An 18839-nucleotide genomic window follows, 5' to 3' on the forward strand; every position below is an offset into this window, starting at 1 on the left:
ATATACTGCATACAAAAAACACACTTAATACAAAAAGAAACTCATAGACTGAAAGTTAAAGAGTGGAAAATAATACTCCATGTGACAGGAACTCAAAAGAAAGCAGGAGTAGCTATCCACTTTGCAGATCAAGTGCATTTCAAACCAAAATCTGAAACACGTCTGGTCCCAAGAATTTCAGATAAGGGATAGTCAACTTGCATGTACAAGTCTATTGTGAACATGTGTTTTCATTCCTCTTGAGTAAAAACTTAAGAACAGAACTGTTGGTTCTTAAAGGTAATACAAGAAATTTCTATATTGTTTTCCAAAATGGTTTTATAATTCTACATTCACATTAGCAGTATTAGAAAGTTCTAACTGGTTCACACCTAAGCTGATATTTGTTCTTTTGAAGAAGATAATTGAGAACTTTAAAAAGAGATTACGAGTCGACACCTGCCTCACAAGCACAAGGTCCTGAGTTCGATCCCTGGTACCCCCCCCCAAAGAAAAGGAAATTATGAAAACAAGCTTCCCAGCAAGCATTTACTTCAGACCGAGATACATGAATACAGTGTATGGAAGAGATTTAAGTTTTTGTGGCCCAAATTTGTTAAATAAAGTGCACAATACTCAAAAAAAAAGAAGTACAAATGGCCAATAAATACATGAAAAATGTTCAACGTATCTGGTCATTAGAGAAATGCAAATTTAGAATCACTATCATGAAGAAACAAATGCTAGTGAGGCTGCAGGGAAAAGTGAACCCTTCCACATTGTTGATGGGAATGTAAAATAGTATAACCACTGTGGAAATCACTGTGGAGATTCCTCAAAAAACTAAAAATAGACATTCCGTTTGACCCAACTATTCCCCTTTTAGACATCTTCCCCAAAGAGTTAAAGTCATCATATTACAGTTATGTATGAATACCTGTATTTATAGCAGCAGAACTCATAATAGCTAAATCTGGAAGCGACCTTACATCCATCAACAGATGAATGGATAAGGACAACATGGTATTTATACACAACGGAGAGCTACTCTGTTATAAAGAAGGATACGTTTGAGTCATTTTGGGGAAAATTTATCCACCTTGAGACCATAATGCTAAATGAAATAAATCAGACACACAAACTTAAATATTGCATGGTTTCTCTTATTTGACAAGCCCAAAGTATAAATAAATTAAATGAAAAAAGATAAATAATAGGAAATAAAGAGATAGATCTTTTTCAAATGGGAAGAGAATCAAGAGATAGGGGACTGGAAAGGGTGGAGAGGGAAAGGGGACATAAAAATAATTAAGATGTGTTATGTACATTTACTCCCCCTGATGAATGTAATCATTATGAACTGCAAACATGTACAAATACAAAATAAAAATTGAAAAAGAAGCTCCATTCAAAATTCAGGCTCCTGCAACAGTAACTGTGATCTGATGATACTATAAAATCTAATACACTTCCATAATAGTCATGTGTAATACAAAATTTGGCAGAAACTTCAAAACTTGAGCTTTCATATTTAACATTCTCATTGATCCCCAAATGACATGATTTTCATATATTCCTATTAAAATTTAAACTTATACCATATACCTAGCCTCACTGAGGATATGAAGTGTACACTACACTTTAATCATGACCATCAATATTCTCTGCATATGTGTTTATATGTGTGTGTACACATGTATGCATATCTCCCTGGGGGTTTTTTACATAGTTTTTTCATTAATAGAGCCTAAGCTACAAAGCACTATGACAAATACCATAGGAGATGAGGGGAAATGAAGAGCAAGGAAGGCACTTTCTGTAGTATTTCCCTAGACCCAGCAGATGGTGCTATAGGAACATCATTGCCATCCAGACAGGCAGGACAGTTGTACAAGGGTGGCATGAACATTTTAATTCATCCTTGCTAGTTTCTTTTTTTGGGTGGGATGATTTTCTTAGGTGAGACATTCCATTGCTCAAGAAATAGCTCCACAGCCTGCCTTTTTCAAGACATGAGTAGTTTCCTACTCCTTAGCTATTCCTAGAAAGAAGTAGTTTTGAGTTTGAATCTTGTCTTCTCCACTTAATAGCTAAATGACTTGAAATAAGTTAGACATATTCCCTGAACCTCAATTTTCTCATCTGCAAAATGGTGGCAACAATACCTGCATCATGGAGTTGTGATCAGGATTAGTGATATGATGTGCATCAGCACACAGAGCACTACACTTGGCATTAAGGAGAACACAATGTTTTTTCTTCTAGCAACAAACACACTGAGAGAGACACTCAAAAATCCAGATCATGGTGCATGCTGTAAGAAATTTCGAATCCTAAAATCTATTAGCTCCAAAGGGAAACATCACTAACCAAACTTATAATAAGGGAATCTTCATGCTCAGTCCACACACCAGTAAAATCATGAACCTCAGTTTTAGAAAGAACTTTTGTGATAATCTAGTCCAACTGTTAAATTAGTAATACTCAGTAGGGAGAGAAGAAGCTAAAACTCACATTCAACATACCTCTTGTTTTCATGACACCAACCTGGTAGGTGAGGATATTCAAAGAATAAGGCACTGGAAGGATTAAGTGTTTCCAAAAATTGTAAAATACTATTTACATGACACATGAAAGTCCCCATAATATCCTTGACAATAAATCAGATTATTATAGAGTTCTCTGGACTTGTAGTCGATGTAGAAACTGAAATTTTCTTCCCTACATCAAACCAAAATTTACCACCCTTTGATGAGCCTAAGGTCCCCTACTCTGACTTCCCCTCCACCCCACACACAATGAAGTTCACAGACACGTGCACTCTTCCCCTTCACAAGACTTAGTGCCTCTGATGTCTCATACACACTTCCCAGCCCTGCTCTTACATGTAAGATTTTCCTCTGCCAAAGAATTTTCCCTGCCAAGCAAAGGAAGGAGCCAGAAGTAGCAAACTATGAATCACAGGCCATATGGAGCACATCATCAATTTTTGTACAGCCCAGAAGTCAAGAATATTTTCTATATGTGTAACTGGTTGAAAAAAAAAAGTGACATGAAATTCAGAGTTCAGTGTTCATAAGTTTTATTGAAAACAGCCATGGTCAGTTGTCCACTTATCATTTATGATTATTTTCAGGCTAAAGTAGCAGAGATGAGTGGCTGCAACAAAGACCAGCTGGACCACAAATCTTGTCATATTTATTATCTAGGCTTTCACAGAAAAAGTTTGCCGAAAAAGTTTGCCGAAAATGTTTAGGAGAACCCTTGTCTCAAGGACATGTTCACCTGGGATAGTCTACAAACAGTCCTTTCCTCCCTCTGAGACAAGTGGCTCCCACAGGAAATTAGTCTTCTCTCAGCAAATTCCACCTCCCCTTCACTCCCACAGTCTCAGTCACACCTTTAAAAAGGTTATCACTCTGACAAGCACGGCAACCTGGCCCAAATCCAGGGCCCAAAGGGAGCACAACTACAGACTGGATATTGATTCCATAGCCTTCTGGGTAGTTTGTAGAAGAAAACACACAGGATAATGATGGCTGAATTTGGAATCATGTAATTATCATTTGCCAATAGTTGCTACTGCTCCTTCTCAAATCCCAATTACGATATTGCTCATGTTGTAAGTCTATGTAACTTCAGTTTCAGTAAAATTTGTGGCATATTTTCACAATGGAGAGAACGTGAGCAATGTCCTTAGGGGTAAGCAGAGAGCCACTCATTGAATCCCAATGCTAAGATTCAGATTATATTGGGGTGAAATCATGCCTTGTGAGGGGAAGATGGCACAAGAGCAGGCAGACCCTAATCCTACTGTGAGAAAGTTGGTCAATGTAAAAAGATTTGTAGTTAGGACCCCTTTTCCACTTTGAATTCAACTCAAAATGACAGACATTTATTGGAGACCTTGCTGTGTCAGTAATATATTGGGTCTCTAAGTGACATGAGAATAAATGATGCCCATTCCCTGTCTCAATGACCTTATAGACTAGAAATTATACAAGCATATAGACAAATGTGTATAAGAATAATTAACCAAATGATTAATATTGAATCAAATAATTAATAGTAGTTATTTATGGCTAGTGGGTTTACAGGAGTTTTCATTTTCTTTTCACTTCAGTATTTTCTAATTTTTATACTAAACATTATTGCATAGTAAGACAATTACGAAAAATAAAATATTCTGAGTTATATAACTATAAAATTATGAGTTAAGTAATCAATTATAACTCTTTCTTGAGTAATTCAAGAAAGATTTCGCACAGGAAGGCTAACGGGGATTCTGAACAATTAACAGGAGTCACCAGGCAGATAATGAAGAAAGATATACCAAGAAAAAGAAACTTGAAATAGCACTGTGAATTCAGGAAGGTTGAAATAGGTAATTATAAGTGGAACATAAAAGGAAATATAGAAAGAAAAATGGAACTGGAGAACACCCACATCCCAGATCTTGAGGAACAAGAGATACCATGTTATAAAACATACTTTTCTTCCTCAGGTTATATGGTGGTTGAAATGAAAGCTACTAAATTGAATTAGTTAAACAGATTCAAAAGACAGCCTCTGCAGCCATTAATCATTCCAAGAGGTAATAATAAAATCACAGATGACATCTTGGACAGAATCTTATATAGATGATCTTTAAGGTTACTTTTGAACATTAAATTCTATGATTCTTTGACATTAAGGCCCTGATGTCCCTGCACATACTCTATTCAACCTCTATCGAAGTACACACAGTCTGTTGTCGATGCATTGTGCCATTTAGTTGGGTGAATACATGAAGAGGCCTTCTTTCAGTGTCCTGCGACTGGCGGGTGGGGCTGATACTAGCCCAGATCCGAGAACTACTTTTGCAGTCTCAGGTGAGCATGTAAGGAAGAAGGTAAACACCAAGAAGGTGGAGATGGAGAAGGAGCTGGACTTGTTTAGGAGTGTATTAGGACATCTCACAGAGTGCAGCTCCTCCCTCATATGGACCATTATCCCTTGTATAAAAAGGCCATTATCCCCAATAGCAGCACCCTGCAAGCTGCTCCAGTCTCCATCCTACTGTTCCTCTGGTGAACTAGGTAAGTAAGCGGGGTTCAGTACTGCTCATGGATTCTTCAGGGTATAAAATTATGAATGTCTAGGATGTGCTCTAAATCACTGGAATGAGTGTGTGTGTGTGTGTGTGTGTGTGTGTGTGTATGCTTTAGATAACTTTGGTATATGTTTTAACTATTGAAAAAGAAAATGAAGCAATGACCAATTATATGTAGGATATCCTTTCTTTTGGGTCTTTGCTATCCACTAGACAAGGTCCCTGTTTTACTGCTGAGCCTTTTCTTCATGCTGTATGACCAGTAAAGCCTGAGGGTCGATCCCTGTGCGGAGAAGCAAAATCTGATAGCAGCTTCCCCCTGGTTTCATGTCTCCTAAGCCTGTGGCTGGTTTTGCCCACTTTGTCTACCTTCGCTATTCAACAAGTCTTGAAAATCCAATTTAGCCACTGGTGCTCTTTAGCTGGAATCTGGGATGTTATGTAGATCAGAAACCTCTCCCCTGGAGTGTGATGGTTGGAACCTAGAAAGAAACAGGAAGTGAATCAACTGGCAGACTCAGGATTTCTATAGTTCCTGAACAAAGTTCATGCCTGTGGTAGAGGTAGGGAGCCCAAAACAGAAAACTGTCACTCCTACATTCATTTAGTAATGGAAATACAAAATATAGATCCTGTTCCTAATTTCATCATTCTCTTGCTAAATGGCTTCAACAAGTCATTCAATACTGGAGTACTTAATTAAAACAGAATAAAATTATTCCTGGTTGAAAATTCTTACAAATGATTAGATCTATTTATGTGTTAAAGCAAGAAAAAAGGAATAATCACACATGGTAGCTTATGGCTGTAATCCTAGCACTCAGAAGGTTGAGGCAGGAGGATCACCCTGAGTTTGAGACCAGATTGGGCTACACAGTGAGTTCAAGGCCGGCCTGAACTACATAGCAAGACTCTGTCTACAAAAAAAAAGAAAGAAAGAAAGAAAAAGAAAAAGGAATAATAAGAAATAAGAGGTATATCTCTCCCCACACCCTTTTTAGGTTAACTTAAATTTGCAAAAAGATGCCTAAACTCCTACAAGGCATTGTCACTGTCGTCGATGTTTTCTACCAATATGCTACCCAGCATGGGGAGTGTGACATGTTGAACAAGGAAGAGCTGAAAGAACTTTTGGAAAATGAGTTTCGCCAAATTCTAAAGGTAATAACTCCACGTTAGGACTGAAATTTGTAATTCTCTCCTTTGCTCTTTCCTAACCTTTTATCATATATGCCAGTCATCTCAGAGGACTCTCCCTACTTGGCAATACAGAATTGGAATTTGGTCAGCTTGAGATACCATCAAAAGTTAATCCACAATGGTGTATATAATATGACCAAGTAAATGATCCTACCAAACATCAGACAAAATCTATAGGTTTTTAAAATGTCATATCTATGGGAGCAATTGTGACCATCCTCAAAAAAAGTTACAAAGTATGTGAAATGCATCTTCGTCCTCATCTTCCTCTTTCTTCATTCCAGAATGTCCAGACACTGCCCATTTCTGAGATTCTGGTACTAGAAGGCATCTGAGTTTTAGAAATTGCCATTTACACTTGAATCACAAGAGCAACCACTACTCTAAAATTGTCAGCTCTAAAAATAGGTATTTGAGTGCTTAAATCTAGCTCTCCTGCTTCAATTCCTTAAATTCAACTGCCTACTGAATATTACTTAGATTCCTATGGATGTCTTAAATTAAGTTGGTCAGATATGAATCTCATTATCTTCTCCTCTAAACTTTCCTTCCCCTTTCTGCTCAAGGTAGAAATCTGGTGCCATTCTTGACGTCCTCGCTCTCAGCTGGCACCACCACTTTCCTACCTCCATCTAGTTCATCAACAACCCCCGTCTCTGTACCACTATTGTTCATCCACCTCGTACTTCCAATCTCACCATTAGATGCTCAAAACCCTTCAACAACTTGTATCTGCTCTTAATACAAAATCCAAAGTTCCTTAACATGACTTAGAAATTTCTACCTAATCCCTACTTATCTCTCCATTCACTTTTTTTTGTATCTTCAGACCCTAAACCCAGCAATTCTTTCAGTTGAATGAGCCATGCCTTCTCTGACCTCTAGCCCTATGTTCATATCACCTCTTCTGCCTGGGACAGTCTTTTGCCCCCTCTCCTTTCCTTTCTGCCTCTTCATTTGGCTAAGTCTAACCCATCATTCAAAAGGCATTACATCCTCTCATTAACCTTTCTTAGACCTTGAATAGTTCCCTTCCAATGCCCTCAGAGAAACCTTACCACAATAAATTGTAATTGTAAGTTTGTGTATCTGCTGCATTAAACTTCAAGCTGCATTTTGTCAGAACCAGTCATGTTTACTGGTTTATTCCCTCATATAACACAATGCCAGGCAGATAACAGGTAATAATAAGTGTTGAAAGAGTTAAATAATTAATTTAATTGGACAAATAAAGATGTATATAATTAATTCAGTTATCTAAAAATTATTATTATTCATAAATTAACTAATTATTTCTATTTGACCATTCTTTACCAAAAAAATTGGTCCTCTGCTCCCTTCCACCTTCTAGTTGTATGCTCTTCTAGCTATTTTGCACTGCATTATTCATTGCATACTCCTTTCTCTCTTTCTGCTGAAAATAGGGCAATCCAGGCCAAAGTACTATGTGATTTAGCTCCACCTAAATATGCCAAGCATCACATTTGTACAGCCTTCCTCCAGCTGGTTAGTTGGGTGTATAATCCATACTGACAGAGCTTCCTTTGTATCTTATTCCTACACAGAATCCAGATGATCCAGATACTGTAGATATCATCATGCAAAATCTGGATCGAGACCATAATAAACAAGTGGATTTTATTGAGTATCTTCTGATGATCTTCAAGCTATTTCAGGCTTGTAATAAAATCATTGGCAAAGACTACTGCCAAGCTTCAGGGTCAAAGCAGAAAGATCACAGTCACCAGCACCAAGAGGAACAGAGTGAAACAGAAGAAGAGGAAGGAAAAGGGCAAAAATCCTCTTCCACTTATTCAAGTTCAAGTGCAGGAGAGAATGGTTCCTATTCCAGGGGCTCCAGAGGAAGCACTGAGCATAAGCCTAGGTCAACCTCCAGAAAACTGAGGCATCAAGGAGACTTGTCTAGTTCTGAGCACAGGGAAAGCTCTGAGGAAAGGACAGAGTCAAGTTCAAGCCACTTCAAGAATAGTGAAAAAAACAAGCATGGCTCTCATCAACAATATAAGAAAAAAGGAGGCCAGTCCCCTAACCAACAGCATCATGGATTCAGCTCAGGGAGCTGCGAAAAACAAGACTACCAGTCAAGTTCAAGTGACCTTACTAGTCAACAACAAAAATATGGTTCTGAACCAAGACAGTCCTCAAGTTATGAAAAGTATAGGTCTGAATCAGGCAAGTTCACAAGTAATGACAAAAATCAATCAAGCTCCTATCAGTCCTCTACTCAGAGAAAACTTAGCAGCAGCTCTAGTCACCAGCTAGGAAACTATGGAAGACAAAATCATGGATCTGGAGCAGGTCAGTCCTCTGCCTTTGGTCACCATGGGTCTGGCTCAGGACAAGCTTCCAGCCAGGGTCACCAAGAGACTAGATCTGGAGAGTCTTCTGGCTATGGGCAATATGGTTCTGGGTCCAATCATTCTTCTAGGCAAAAATACCATGAATCCAACTCAGGTGGTCATTCAGGGAGTTGTGAAAATCAAACACATAGCTCTGGATCAGGTCAATCCTCTAATTATGGAAAATATGGATCTGGCTGTAGCCAACCTCCTAGTCAGAAATACCATGAGTCCACCTCAGGGAGTTATGAACAATATGGGTCAGGGTCAGGTCAGTCATCAAATTATGGACAGCACAGCTCTTCAACTGGTCAATCCTCAAGCTTAGGTCAACATGGATCGAGATCAGGTCAATCTTCTAGCCATAGTCAACACAGTTCTGGTTTAGATCAGTCATCTAGCTATGGCCAACAGAGTTCAGGCTCAGAGCAGTCTTCAAGATATGGTCAATATGGATCTGGATCAGGCCAATATTCTAGCCACAGGCAACATCAATCAGGTTCAAGAGAGTCATCTGGTTTTGGTCAACAAGAGTCTGGCTCAGGAGGATCTTCTGGTTTTGGTCAACATGGGTCTGGATCAGGTCAGTCTTCTGGCTTTAGTCAGCATGGATCTGGTTTAGGTCAGTCCTCTAGTTATGGATATCATTGTTCTTCATCAGGACAGTCATCAAGCTGTGGCCAACATGGATCCAACTCAAGTCAGTCTTCCAGCGGTGGACAGAATGTGTCTGGATCAAGTCAGTCTTCTAGCCACAGGCAATATAGGTCTGGTTCAAGTTCATCTCCTAGCAGTGGTGAATATGGCCAACACAGATCCAGATCAAGCCAATCTTCTAGGCACAGGAAATATAGGTCTAGTTCACAGCAATCTTCCAGCAGTGGTAGATACAGGTCTGGCTCAGGTCAGTCTTCTAGCCACAGTCAGCATGGATTTGGATCCAGTCAGTCCTCAAGGTACAGCCAACATGGGTCTAGGTCAAGTCAGTCTTCTGGTTTGGGTCAATATGGATCTGGTTCAGGAAAGTCATCTAGGTTTGGGCAACATGGCTACAGCTCAGGACAGTCCTCTGGCTTTAGTCAGCATGGATCTGGCCTAGGTCAATCCTGTAGCAACAGGCAACACATTTCATCATCAGGAGAGTCATCAAGCTGTAGCCAACAGAGGTTCACCTCAGGTCAGTCTTCCAGCTATGGTCAGCATGGATCTGGTTCAAATCAGTCTTCTAACTACAACCAATATGGGTCTTCTTCAGGACAGTCCTCTGGCTTTGGTCAGCATGGATCTGGCTTAGGTCAATCCTCTAGTTATGGACAACATGGTTCCTCATCAGGACAGTCATCAAGCTGTGGTCAACATGGATCCAGCTCAGGTCAGTCTTCTAGCTACAGTGGATACAGGTCTGGCTCAGGTCAGTCTTCTAGCTGTAGCCAACATGGGTCTGGATCCAGTCAGTCTTCAAGGTATAGCCAACAGGGGTCTGGATCAAATCAGTCTTCCACCTTTGAGCAACATGAATCTGGCTCAGGTCAGTCTTCCAGCTTTGGCCACCATGGGTCTGGCTCGGGACAGTCTTCTCACTTTGGTCAGCATGGATCAGGTTCAGGTCAGTCTTCCAGCTATGGTCACCATGGGTCTGGTTCAGGTCAGTCTTCTAGCTATGGTGGATATAGGTCTGGCTCAGGTAAGTCTTTTAGCCATAGCCGACGTGGATCTACATCCAGTCAATCTTCAAGGTTCAGCCAACAGGGGTCTGGACCAAATCAATCTTCTGCCTTTGGGCAACATGAGTCTGCCTCAGGTCAGTCTTCTGGCTTTGGTCAACATGGGTCTGGCTCAGGAGAGTCTTCTGGCTTTAGTCAACATGGGTCTTGTTCAGGTCAGTCTTCTAGCTATGGTGGACATAGGTCTGGCTCAGGTCAATCTCCTAGCCATAGCCGACATGGGTCTACATCCAGTCAGTCTTCAAGGTGCAGCCAACAGGGGTCTGGATCAAACCAGTCTTCTGCCTTTGGGCAACATGAGTCTGGCTCAGGTCAGTCTTCTGGCTTTAGTCAGCATGGATCTGGCTTAGGTCAATCCTCTAGTTATGGACAACATGGTTCTTCATCAGGACAATCATCATGGTGTGGTCAGCATGGATCCAGCACAGGTCAGTCTTCCAGCTATGGTCAGCATGGGTCTGAATCAAATCAGTCTTCTAGCTATAGCCAACATAGGTCTAGATCATCTTCCAGGCACAGGAGATATGGGTCTGGTCAAAGGCAGTATTCTGGTTTTGGTCAACATAGGTCTAGCTCAGGTCAGTCTTCTAGCTTTGGTCAACATGGATCTGGCTCAGGTCAGTCTTCCGGCTTTGGCCAACATGCATCTGGCTCAGGAGAGTCTCCTGGATTTGGTCAGCATGGATCAGGTTCAGGTCAGTCTTCCAGCTATGGTCACCATAGGTCTGGCTCAGGGCAGTCTTCTAGCTATGGTCAACATGGGTCTAGCTCAGGTCAGTCTTCCGGCTTTGGCCAGCATGCATCTGGCTCAGGACAGTCTTCTGGCTTTGGTCAGCATGGATCAGGATCAGGTCAGTCTTCCAGCTATGGTCACCATAGGTCTGGCTCAGGGCAGTCTTCTAGCTATGGTCAACATGGGTCTAGCTCAGGTCAGTCTTCCGGCTTTGGCCAACACACATCTGGCTCAGGAGAGTCTTCTGGCTTTGGTCAGCATGGATCAGGATCAGGTCAGTCTTCCAGCTATGGTCACCATGGGTCTGGTTCAGGGCAGTCTTCTAGCTATGGTCAACATGGGTCTGGCTCAGGTCAGTCTTCCAGCTTTGGCCAACATGCATCTGGCTCAGGAGAGTCTTCTGGCTTTGGTCAACATGGTTCAGGATCAGGTCAGTCTTCCAGCTGTGGTCACCATGGGTCTGGTTCAGGTCAATCTTCTAGCTACAGTAGATATAAGTCTGGCTCGGGTCAGTCTCCTAGCCATAGCAGACATGGGTCTACATCCAGTCAGTCTTCAAGATGCAGCCGACATGGGTCTGGATCAAATCAGTCTTCTGCCTTTGGGCAACAAGAGTCTGGCTCAGGTCAGTCTTCCAGCTTTAGCCAACATGCATCTGGCTCAGGAGAGTCTTCTGGCTTTGGTCAACATGGTTCAGGATCAGGTCAGTCTTCCAGCTGTGGTCACCATGGGTCTGGTTCAGGTCAATCTTCTAGCTATAGTGGATATAAGTCTGGCTCAGGTCAGTCTCCTAGCCATAGCAGACATGGGTCTACATCCAGTCAGTCTTCAAGATGCAGCCAACAGAGGTCTGGATCAAATCAGTCTTCTGCCTTTGGGCAACATGAGTTTGGCTCAGGTCAGTCTTCTGGCTTTGGTCAACATGGGTCTGGCTTAGGTCAGTCCTCTAGTTATGGACAACATAGTTCTTCATCAAGACAGTCATGCTGGGGTCAGCATGGATCCAGCTCGGGCCAGTCTTCCAGCAATGGTCAGCATGGATCTGAATTGAATCAGTCTTCTAGCCAAAGTCAACATGGGTCTTGTTCAAGAGAAACTTCTGGGTTTAGTCAACATGAGTCTGTTCCAGGAAGGTCATCTGGCTATAGTCAGTGTGGTTCTGGCTTAGGTCAATATTCTGGCTATGGACAACATAGCTCAACATCAGGACAGTCATCATGTTCTGGTCAACATGGATCCAGCTCAGGCCAGTCTTCCAGCTATGGTCAACATGGATGTGGTACAAGTCAGTCTTCTAATGATGGCCAGTATGGATCTGCTTCAAGTCATTGTTCTAGCCATAGCCAACACGAGTATCCCTCAGGTATGCCTGAACACTCTGAGTCTTGTTCATGTCCTTCATCTACCTCTGGACAATATTGTTCTGGGTCTGGTTATTGTTCTAACTCTCAACAATATGGGTCTGGCTCATGTTACCCATCTAGTTCTGGATCATGTGGCTCTGGACCTAGTCAGTGTTCTAGTTTTGAGCAAGGGAGATGTGGAAACCAGTGGGAATCTAGCTATAGCCATTCAAATTGTAATGAAGGGCAATGGAGAAGTGGTTATAGACAAGTAGAAAGCTCCTCAGGCTGTGCCTCTGAACAATTTACACCCTCTTGTGGACAGTCTAGATCCAATACTATCAATAAATTGTCATTTTGTAATGAAGATCACAGACAAAGTGGCTATTCTGACCAGAAAGGAAGAGGTGGAAGTATAGGCTCCAGATCCTATAGTTTCAATAGTAGCACTCCACTCTATCAATATGTTCAACAGCAGAGGTGCTAAATCTAGGGCTGAATAGTAAATACAAGTGAAATTAACTCAAATAGCAATTTTTAAAATTAGAAACTCTTACAGAGAAGCAAGTTGTCATAAAAACTTTCTTAAAGTGAATATATCTGTTTCTATCCTTTTCTTTTAAACCTGTAACTGTATTCTACTATTTATTACTGGGTCCCTTCCCAAAAATGTAGGGTGTTTGGGCTACTTTCTTAGGAAATACTGAGTTAAATAAATGACTAGTATGGGGTTAGATTTGGAAAAATAATTCAAAGAGCTTGGATTTTAGCTAAGGTATCTTTTTGACAGCTCATCATTTAATCAGAGATAATGTCAAAGCTGTGTGTGGTTTTAAAAAATAATAAATCAAGGGGCCGGGGATTTAGCTCAGTGGTTCTGCCACCTGCCTTGCAAGCGGAAGGATCCGAGTTCGATCCCTGGTACCAATAAATAAATAAATAAATAAATAAATAAATAAATAAATAAATAAAATAAATCATTCTAAATGTATTACCAGTACTAAAGCTAAAGCTTTCTCTAACACCTACATGTACTCAAATTTTTGGTGTATCCTATATAGAATAGTAGCAAAAAGGAAAAGCCCTAAAAGAAAAGATGCAGCACAGGTTGCTTATAAAATCCACTAAGCCCCGATTCTTGACCACATCATCCGTTAGGTAGCTAACTTATGAAGAGTTGCTTCATATGCTTCTCCTTGACCAAGAAAGAGCATAAATTTCTTAAAGAGTGGGGTTGGATCAGTTCAGGATCAAAGGATCCAAATGTGGGCTTTAACCTGATTCAACAAGAAAAAGCTCCTATTTCTAAGAAGCTGGCTCCAGATTAGAAAACTTCAAGGTGCTTAGCATAGAAATGCAATAACTCCTGTGGTTTACTGGTCTTTCCACATAGGGGAATATCCATACCCAGATGGAAAGAAAGACTATAGTTCCTTGATTTGACTGTAATGAATTTGTTTCAAGTGTTTGGATTCAAATAATTGCATTGCACTAAAATTGGCAATAAGTAAATGGTGATCAAACATACTGTGTTTTGTCTCCTTTCTGCTTCATTTCATTTCTCTTACACAGGTGGTCAAACTAGAATTCAATACAAATAGCTATTTCCCAAGGTCCTATTCTTCACAAACAACCCAGATTGTACAGAGTTTTTAAACTTTATTTAATAAGACAATTTAATTTGAAAATGGGCAAAATTTAATGACATTGCTCTTGCCCATGATCTTTTAGATCTGACACAGGCACCAAAAACCAAAAAACAAATAGGTGAGACTACATAAACTAAATGAATAAATGAGATTACATCAAACTGAAATAAATAAATAAATAAATAAATAGATCTAAACTGAGTGAAATAAACCAGTCACAGAAAGACATTTACTACATGATCTCACTTATAAGCATAATCTTAGACGGTCAAACTCACAGAAACAAGAGTGAAAAGGGGGTTGCCATGCATCAGGGGAGTAGGGGAAATGGAGATGTTGCTCTCAGTTACAAGATAAATAAGTTCTGGAGAACTTACAGCATCATGATGGTAGTGAACAATAAATGTATTTTATCTAGAAATCAGCTAAAGAAAAGATTTTTTCCTCGCTTTATTTTTTTATTTTATGAAAAAATAAAACAAAATTTCATAACAAAATAATAAAATAACAACAGTTAATATATCATTATCTTCAAAGTAGTTACTCAGAGTACAAGGCATAAGCCAAAAAGATTCTTACAAAAAAATAAACAAACAGATAATTACACAAAACTTTCTTTTGAATGATGTAAGATAAATGAGTAGTATAAATGAAACAAATTAGCATATATATTAAAATATTTTTGAAATAACAAAATATGTAATTTGGGGAACTATTTGAACTTCTCCTTCCTTTCTACTTATCTCTCTTCTATTTTGCTCTTTATTTTTATAGTTATATATATTTTGTGTTTCTCATTTAAGAGAAACCATGCAATATTTGAGCTTTTGAGTCTGATTTATTTCACTTAACATTTTATTCTCAAGTTGCATCCATTTACCTATGGATGCCTCAAGTTTATCTTTCTTTAGAGCAGCACAGTTTTCCACTGTGTATAAATAATACCATTGTAAACTAGTACAACCACTGTGGAAATCAACATGGAGATCCCTCAAAAAAAACTAAAAGGAGAAATTCCATTTGATCCAGCTATCCACTTTCTAAGTATTTTCCCAAAAGAGTTAACAATCATCATATTACAGGGATACAAGCATGCTCATGTTTATAGTAGTACAATTTATAATAGTGAGATCTTGAAAACAGCATATATGTCCAACAACAGATGAATGTACAAGAATAAATCTTAAATGTTCTGACTATATCAAAAAATGGCAACTATGAGGGGACAGACATGCTAAATTAGCTTACCTGTGGTAATCATTTCAAAATGTATACATATAAAAACATTACATTGTTCATCTTAAACAGGTACAACATAACTTAAATGGTGTCCAGACAATTTATACCTCAATAAAACTGAAAAATTTTTAAATAGGCACGAGTTGAGTATTTGCAAAAGTAGATGTACAAATGGCCATTAAGCACATGAATAAACATGCAACACCATTATTCATCAGAGAAAATAAAGAGATATTATTACACACCCATTAGAATGACTAAATTAAAAACACTGACAATACCAAGTGCTGGTACTGCTGGGGGAAAATAAAATGATACAGCTACTCTGGAAAACAGTGTGGCAAGTTAAATAATTTTTTTGAAAATTACAAGAATTGAAATGATATTGCTTCTATTAATTTTAACAAAAAATAAAATTCAAAAGCTAGGAGTTCTTGAAGGAAGAATTTTCATACATGATTGCTTAATAGTAACTACCAGAAAACACTTTGACAGAACCACAACCTTACACAAAAAATATTTCTACAAAGACATCTGTCCAGCAACTGTCTGTTCAATCTCATACTAGTGCCACCCATGTTACTAATCCTTTAAAATTTTCCCCTTGCCATAACTTCACTGAAGATGCCCATAGTTTGCTATGTATTCCTTTTACAACGCTCTGTTATCCCCCAAATAAACATTATTATTTTTAAAAAATCTCTCTCTCTCTGACTGGTATTTAGGATGACACTTTACTATATAACCAGAAGTTCTACTTCTAGATGAAATGAAAATACATGTCCAAATGAAGATTATTATATGAATAGTCATAGCAACTCTAATAACAATAGCTCTAAACTTGAAACAATTCAAATGTCTAAAAACTGGTGAATGAATAAACCAACTGTGATATAAGCTATTCAACAGAATACTATTAGGCAAGGAAAAAAGAATGAACTACTGATATATATGACATGGATGAATCTCAAATTATTATGCTGCATCAAAAGAAACTGGATATAACAAAATATTTGTATGAAATTTACTAAAGAGAAATCTAATCTATAAAAACAGCAAATTGATAAATAGTTGACTAGAGCTAAGTAAGCTTGTGAATTGGCTCTGAGGAGTCACACAGGATCAGTCTAGGGTAATGGAATTATTCTACATCTTGATTGTGACAGTGGTTACATGGATAAATATTTTTGTCAGAACTCAGCATTGATTGCTTAAAATAATTGCATTATATTATGTGTAAATTAAACCTCAATAAAGAAATTGCTTAAAGGCTTTTTGTAAAACTGGATATACTTGATAACTCTAAAATTTACATTGAAGAGCAGAATCAAAAATGGCCAGAATGACTTTTAGGATAAATAAAGGAGACAGTGGCATCCCATCAGATATCAAAATATGTTACAAAGTTACATTATTTAAGACAGTACGGAGTTCTTGTAGGAACACTGATATAGAATACTGGATTTCCTAGAAATAGACTCATGCATACTTCATACGTAACAGCAGTAGCTCTGCACATCAGTGGGGAAAGGTATAACTTTCAATAAATGGTATCAAGATAAACTTTTTCACATGAAAAAACAATTATATCTCTATTTTATGCTACATACAAAAAGTAATGTCAAGTAAATTAAAGACCTGTAGTAAGACAATTTTTAATTTTTTAAAAAAATATGGAGTATATTTACGACTTCAATTCAAAGTAAGAATGGATCTCTTAATCAAAAAATACACAAACCACAAAAGAAAGATTCATTACTCTTACTTCAATTAAATTCCAAATGTCTACAAAATAAAAGATGCTCTCAAACAGTAGACAAGCTACAGACTAGGATAAAATGTTTGGAAAATCTCAAACAACAAATAATAGCAAGATTTTACAAAGAACTTATAAAATCACATTTGAAAAAATACAAAATTATAAAAAGAAAGTTTACCATAGTAAAAATGTGGATTTTAAAACAATGTTCAGGGAAACAGATACTTAAAACATACTTAAATCCATTCTGTACCTACAAGATTAGAAAAAAACTAAAAATCTGAAATATCCAGCATAAAAAAGCTAAAGAGCAACAAAATTCTAAACTGGTAACCACTTTGGAAGCAACCTGGCAACCACACAAGGGTCTATAACAGCAAAACACATCAAACAACTTGAAAATACAACAGAGGAATGAATAAACTGCAACAAATACACTAAAATGCTACAGCACTTAAAATTAATGACCTACAGGTATAGATAGATAGATATAGATATAGTAAATGTTGCAAAAGTATAATATTGAGAAAACATGTAAAACATATATATACAGTGTGGTACCATTTATATAGTCTTAAATATATATTTAACATCTATTTGATAAATATAAAAATCTTTTTAAAAAATGAACACTCGCTACTGGATGCCTCTGGAGGGAGTAGAGAACATGGAACTGAAAGACCAAATGCTATCAAGGACTGCTCAAGGGAGGAAGTCCTATGACAGGCTAGTCCCCTGGCATATCTGGTCCAGCATACCCCAGTTTGTTAAACAAGTGTATGAGCATATCAGTGCCTGATGATATTCAACAATGAGTCACACAACTAGCAATCTGACTCAGTCTTGAAATTCACCGTGGAGCCTTATAAAAAAGTGGGCTTCCCATACTGTTCCCAAAAGGAGAAAGCATTCACTAGTCAGTTTAATACAGACATCTAGTGTTTCTACAATTTAGTTACAATAAAACAGATTTCCTAAATCTGGTCAACTCCAGAGCACTGACATGAGAATCCTTCTGGGCCTACAGGATGAGCTCCAAACCCTGATCCTTTTTCAAGGCAATACCCTACCCTTATTCTTTACTTTCTAAATTTCAAGAGATAAGGAATGAGAAAATAAATTCTAACATACATCCAAGAAATTTCAAGTACATGCCTAGTTGTATAGCTAGCTAAGTCGGGTTTTTATGGTGTTTCTCTCGTATGATCCATAATGTTCCAGCTACAAGAAGAGAAAGAGGTAAGCTAAATGTTCTAGGCAGACTCTCAATATCTCATCCAGAGTCAGGAACTCACCTTTGAAAATCGAGAAAGTCAACATTTTTCTGTACACTCAGATGTTATCAAGCTCTGGAAGACAAACTCATACTAAGCAAAGTCTTACTGGTTCAATTTATTAACTATAAGACATATTTGTATTGAGAATAGAAACCAATTATTTACCATGAGGTAGTCTCTCTCACTGAATAAAATCATTTTTAAAATATCTGAGGTTATTAGATACGCTTTACTGCAAAAGAATTTTATTCCCCAAAGGTTCTCTATCTTGCTGTGGTAATGTGATGACTTTAATAATTTTTTCCAAAAAGGAAAGAAGAGTTCAAAACTATTATTTTTATTGATTACCTTATGAACTGGAAACAATATATGCTATATGGTTGGCATAAATTATTTAATATATTATTTAATTTTATTCTCATAACAACTCCATGATTATGGGTGTTACACTCATTTTATTGAAGAAATTGAGACTCTAAACGGT

At 38.2% G+C, this 18839-nt stretch overlaps 1 protein-coding gene across 1 annotated transcript; it reads left to right on the plus strand.

Annotated features, from left to right (window-relative positions):
* The first annotated feature begins 5012 nt into the window (after positions 1–5012).
* LOC101699480 (uncharacterized) lies at positions 5013–13958 on the plus strand. The gene is made up of 3 exons (XM_021265985.2): positions 5013–5057; positions 6073–6232; positions 7837–13958. The coding sequence occupies exon 3, from the start codon at positions 10721–10723 to the stop codon at positions 12023–12025; it is 1305 nt and encodes a 434-aa protein (XP_021121644.2). The 5' UTR covers positions 5013–5057; positions 6073–6232; positions 7837–10720; the 3' UTR covers positions 12026–13958.
* The last annotated feature ends 4881 nt before the right edge of the window (positions 13959–18839 follow it).

The sequence above is a fragment of the Heterocephalus glaber genome, unplaced genomic scaffold, assembly GCF_053883595.1.
Source record: "Heterocephalus glaber isolate CG9 unplaced genomic scaffold, H.glaber_assembly_v1.0 deba00001795, whole genome shotgun sequence".
NCBI lineage: Eukaryota > Metazoa > Chordata > Mammalia > Rodentia > Bathyergidae > Heterocephalus > Heterocephalus glaber.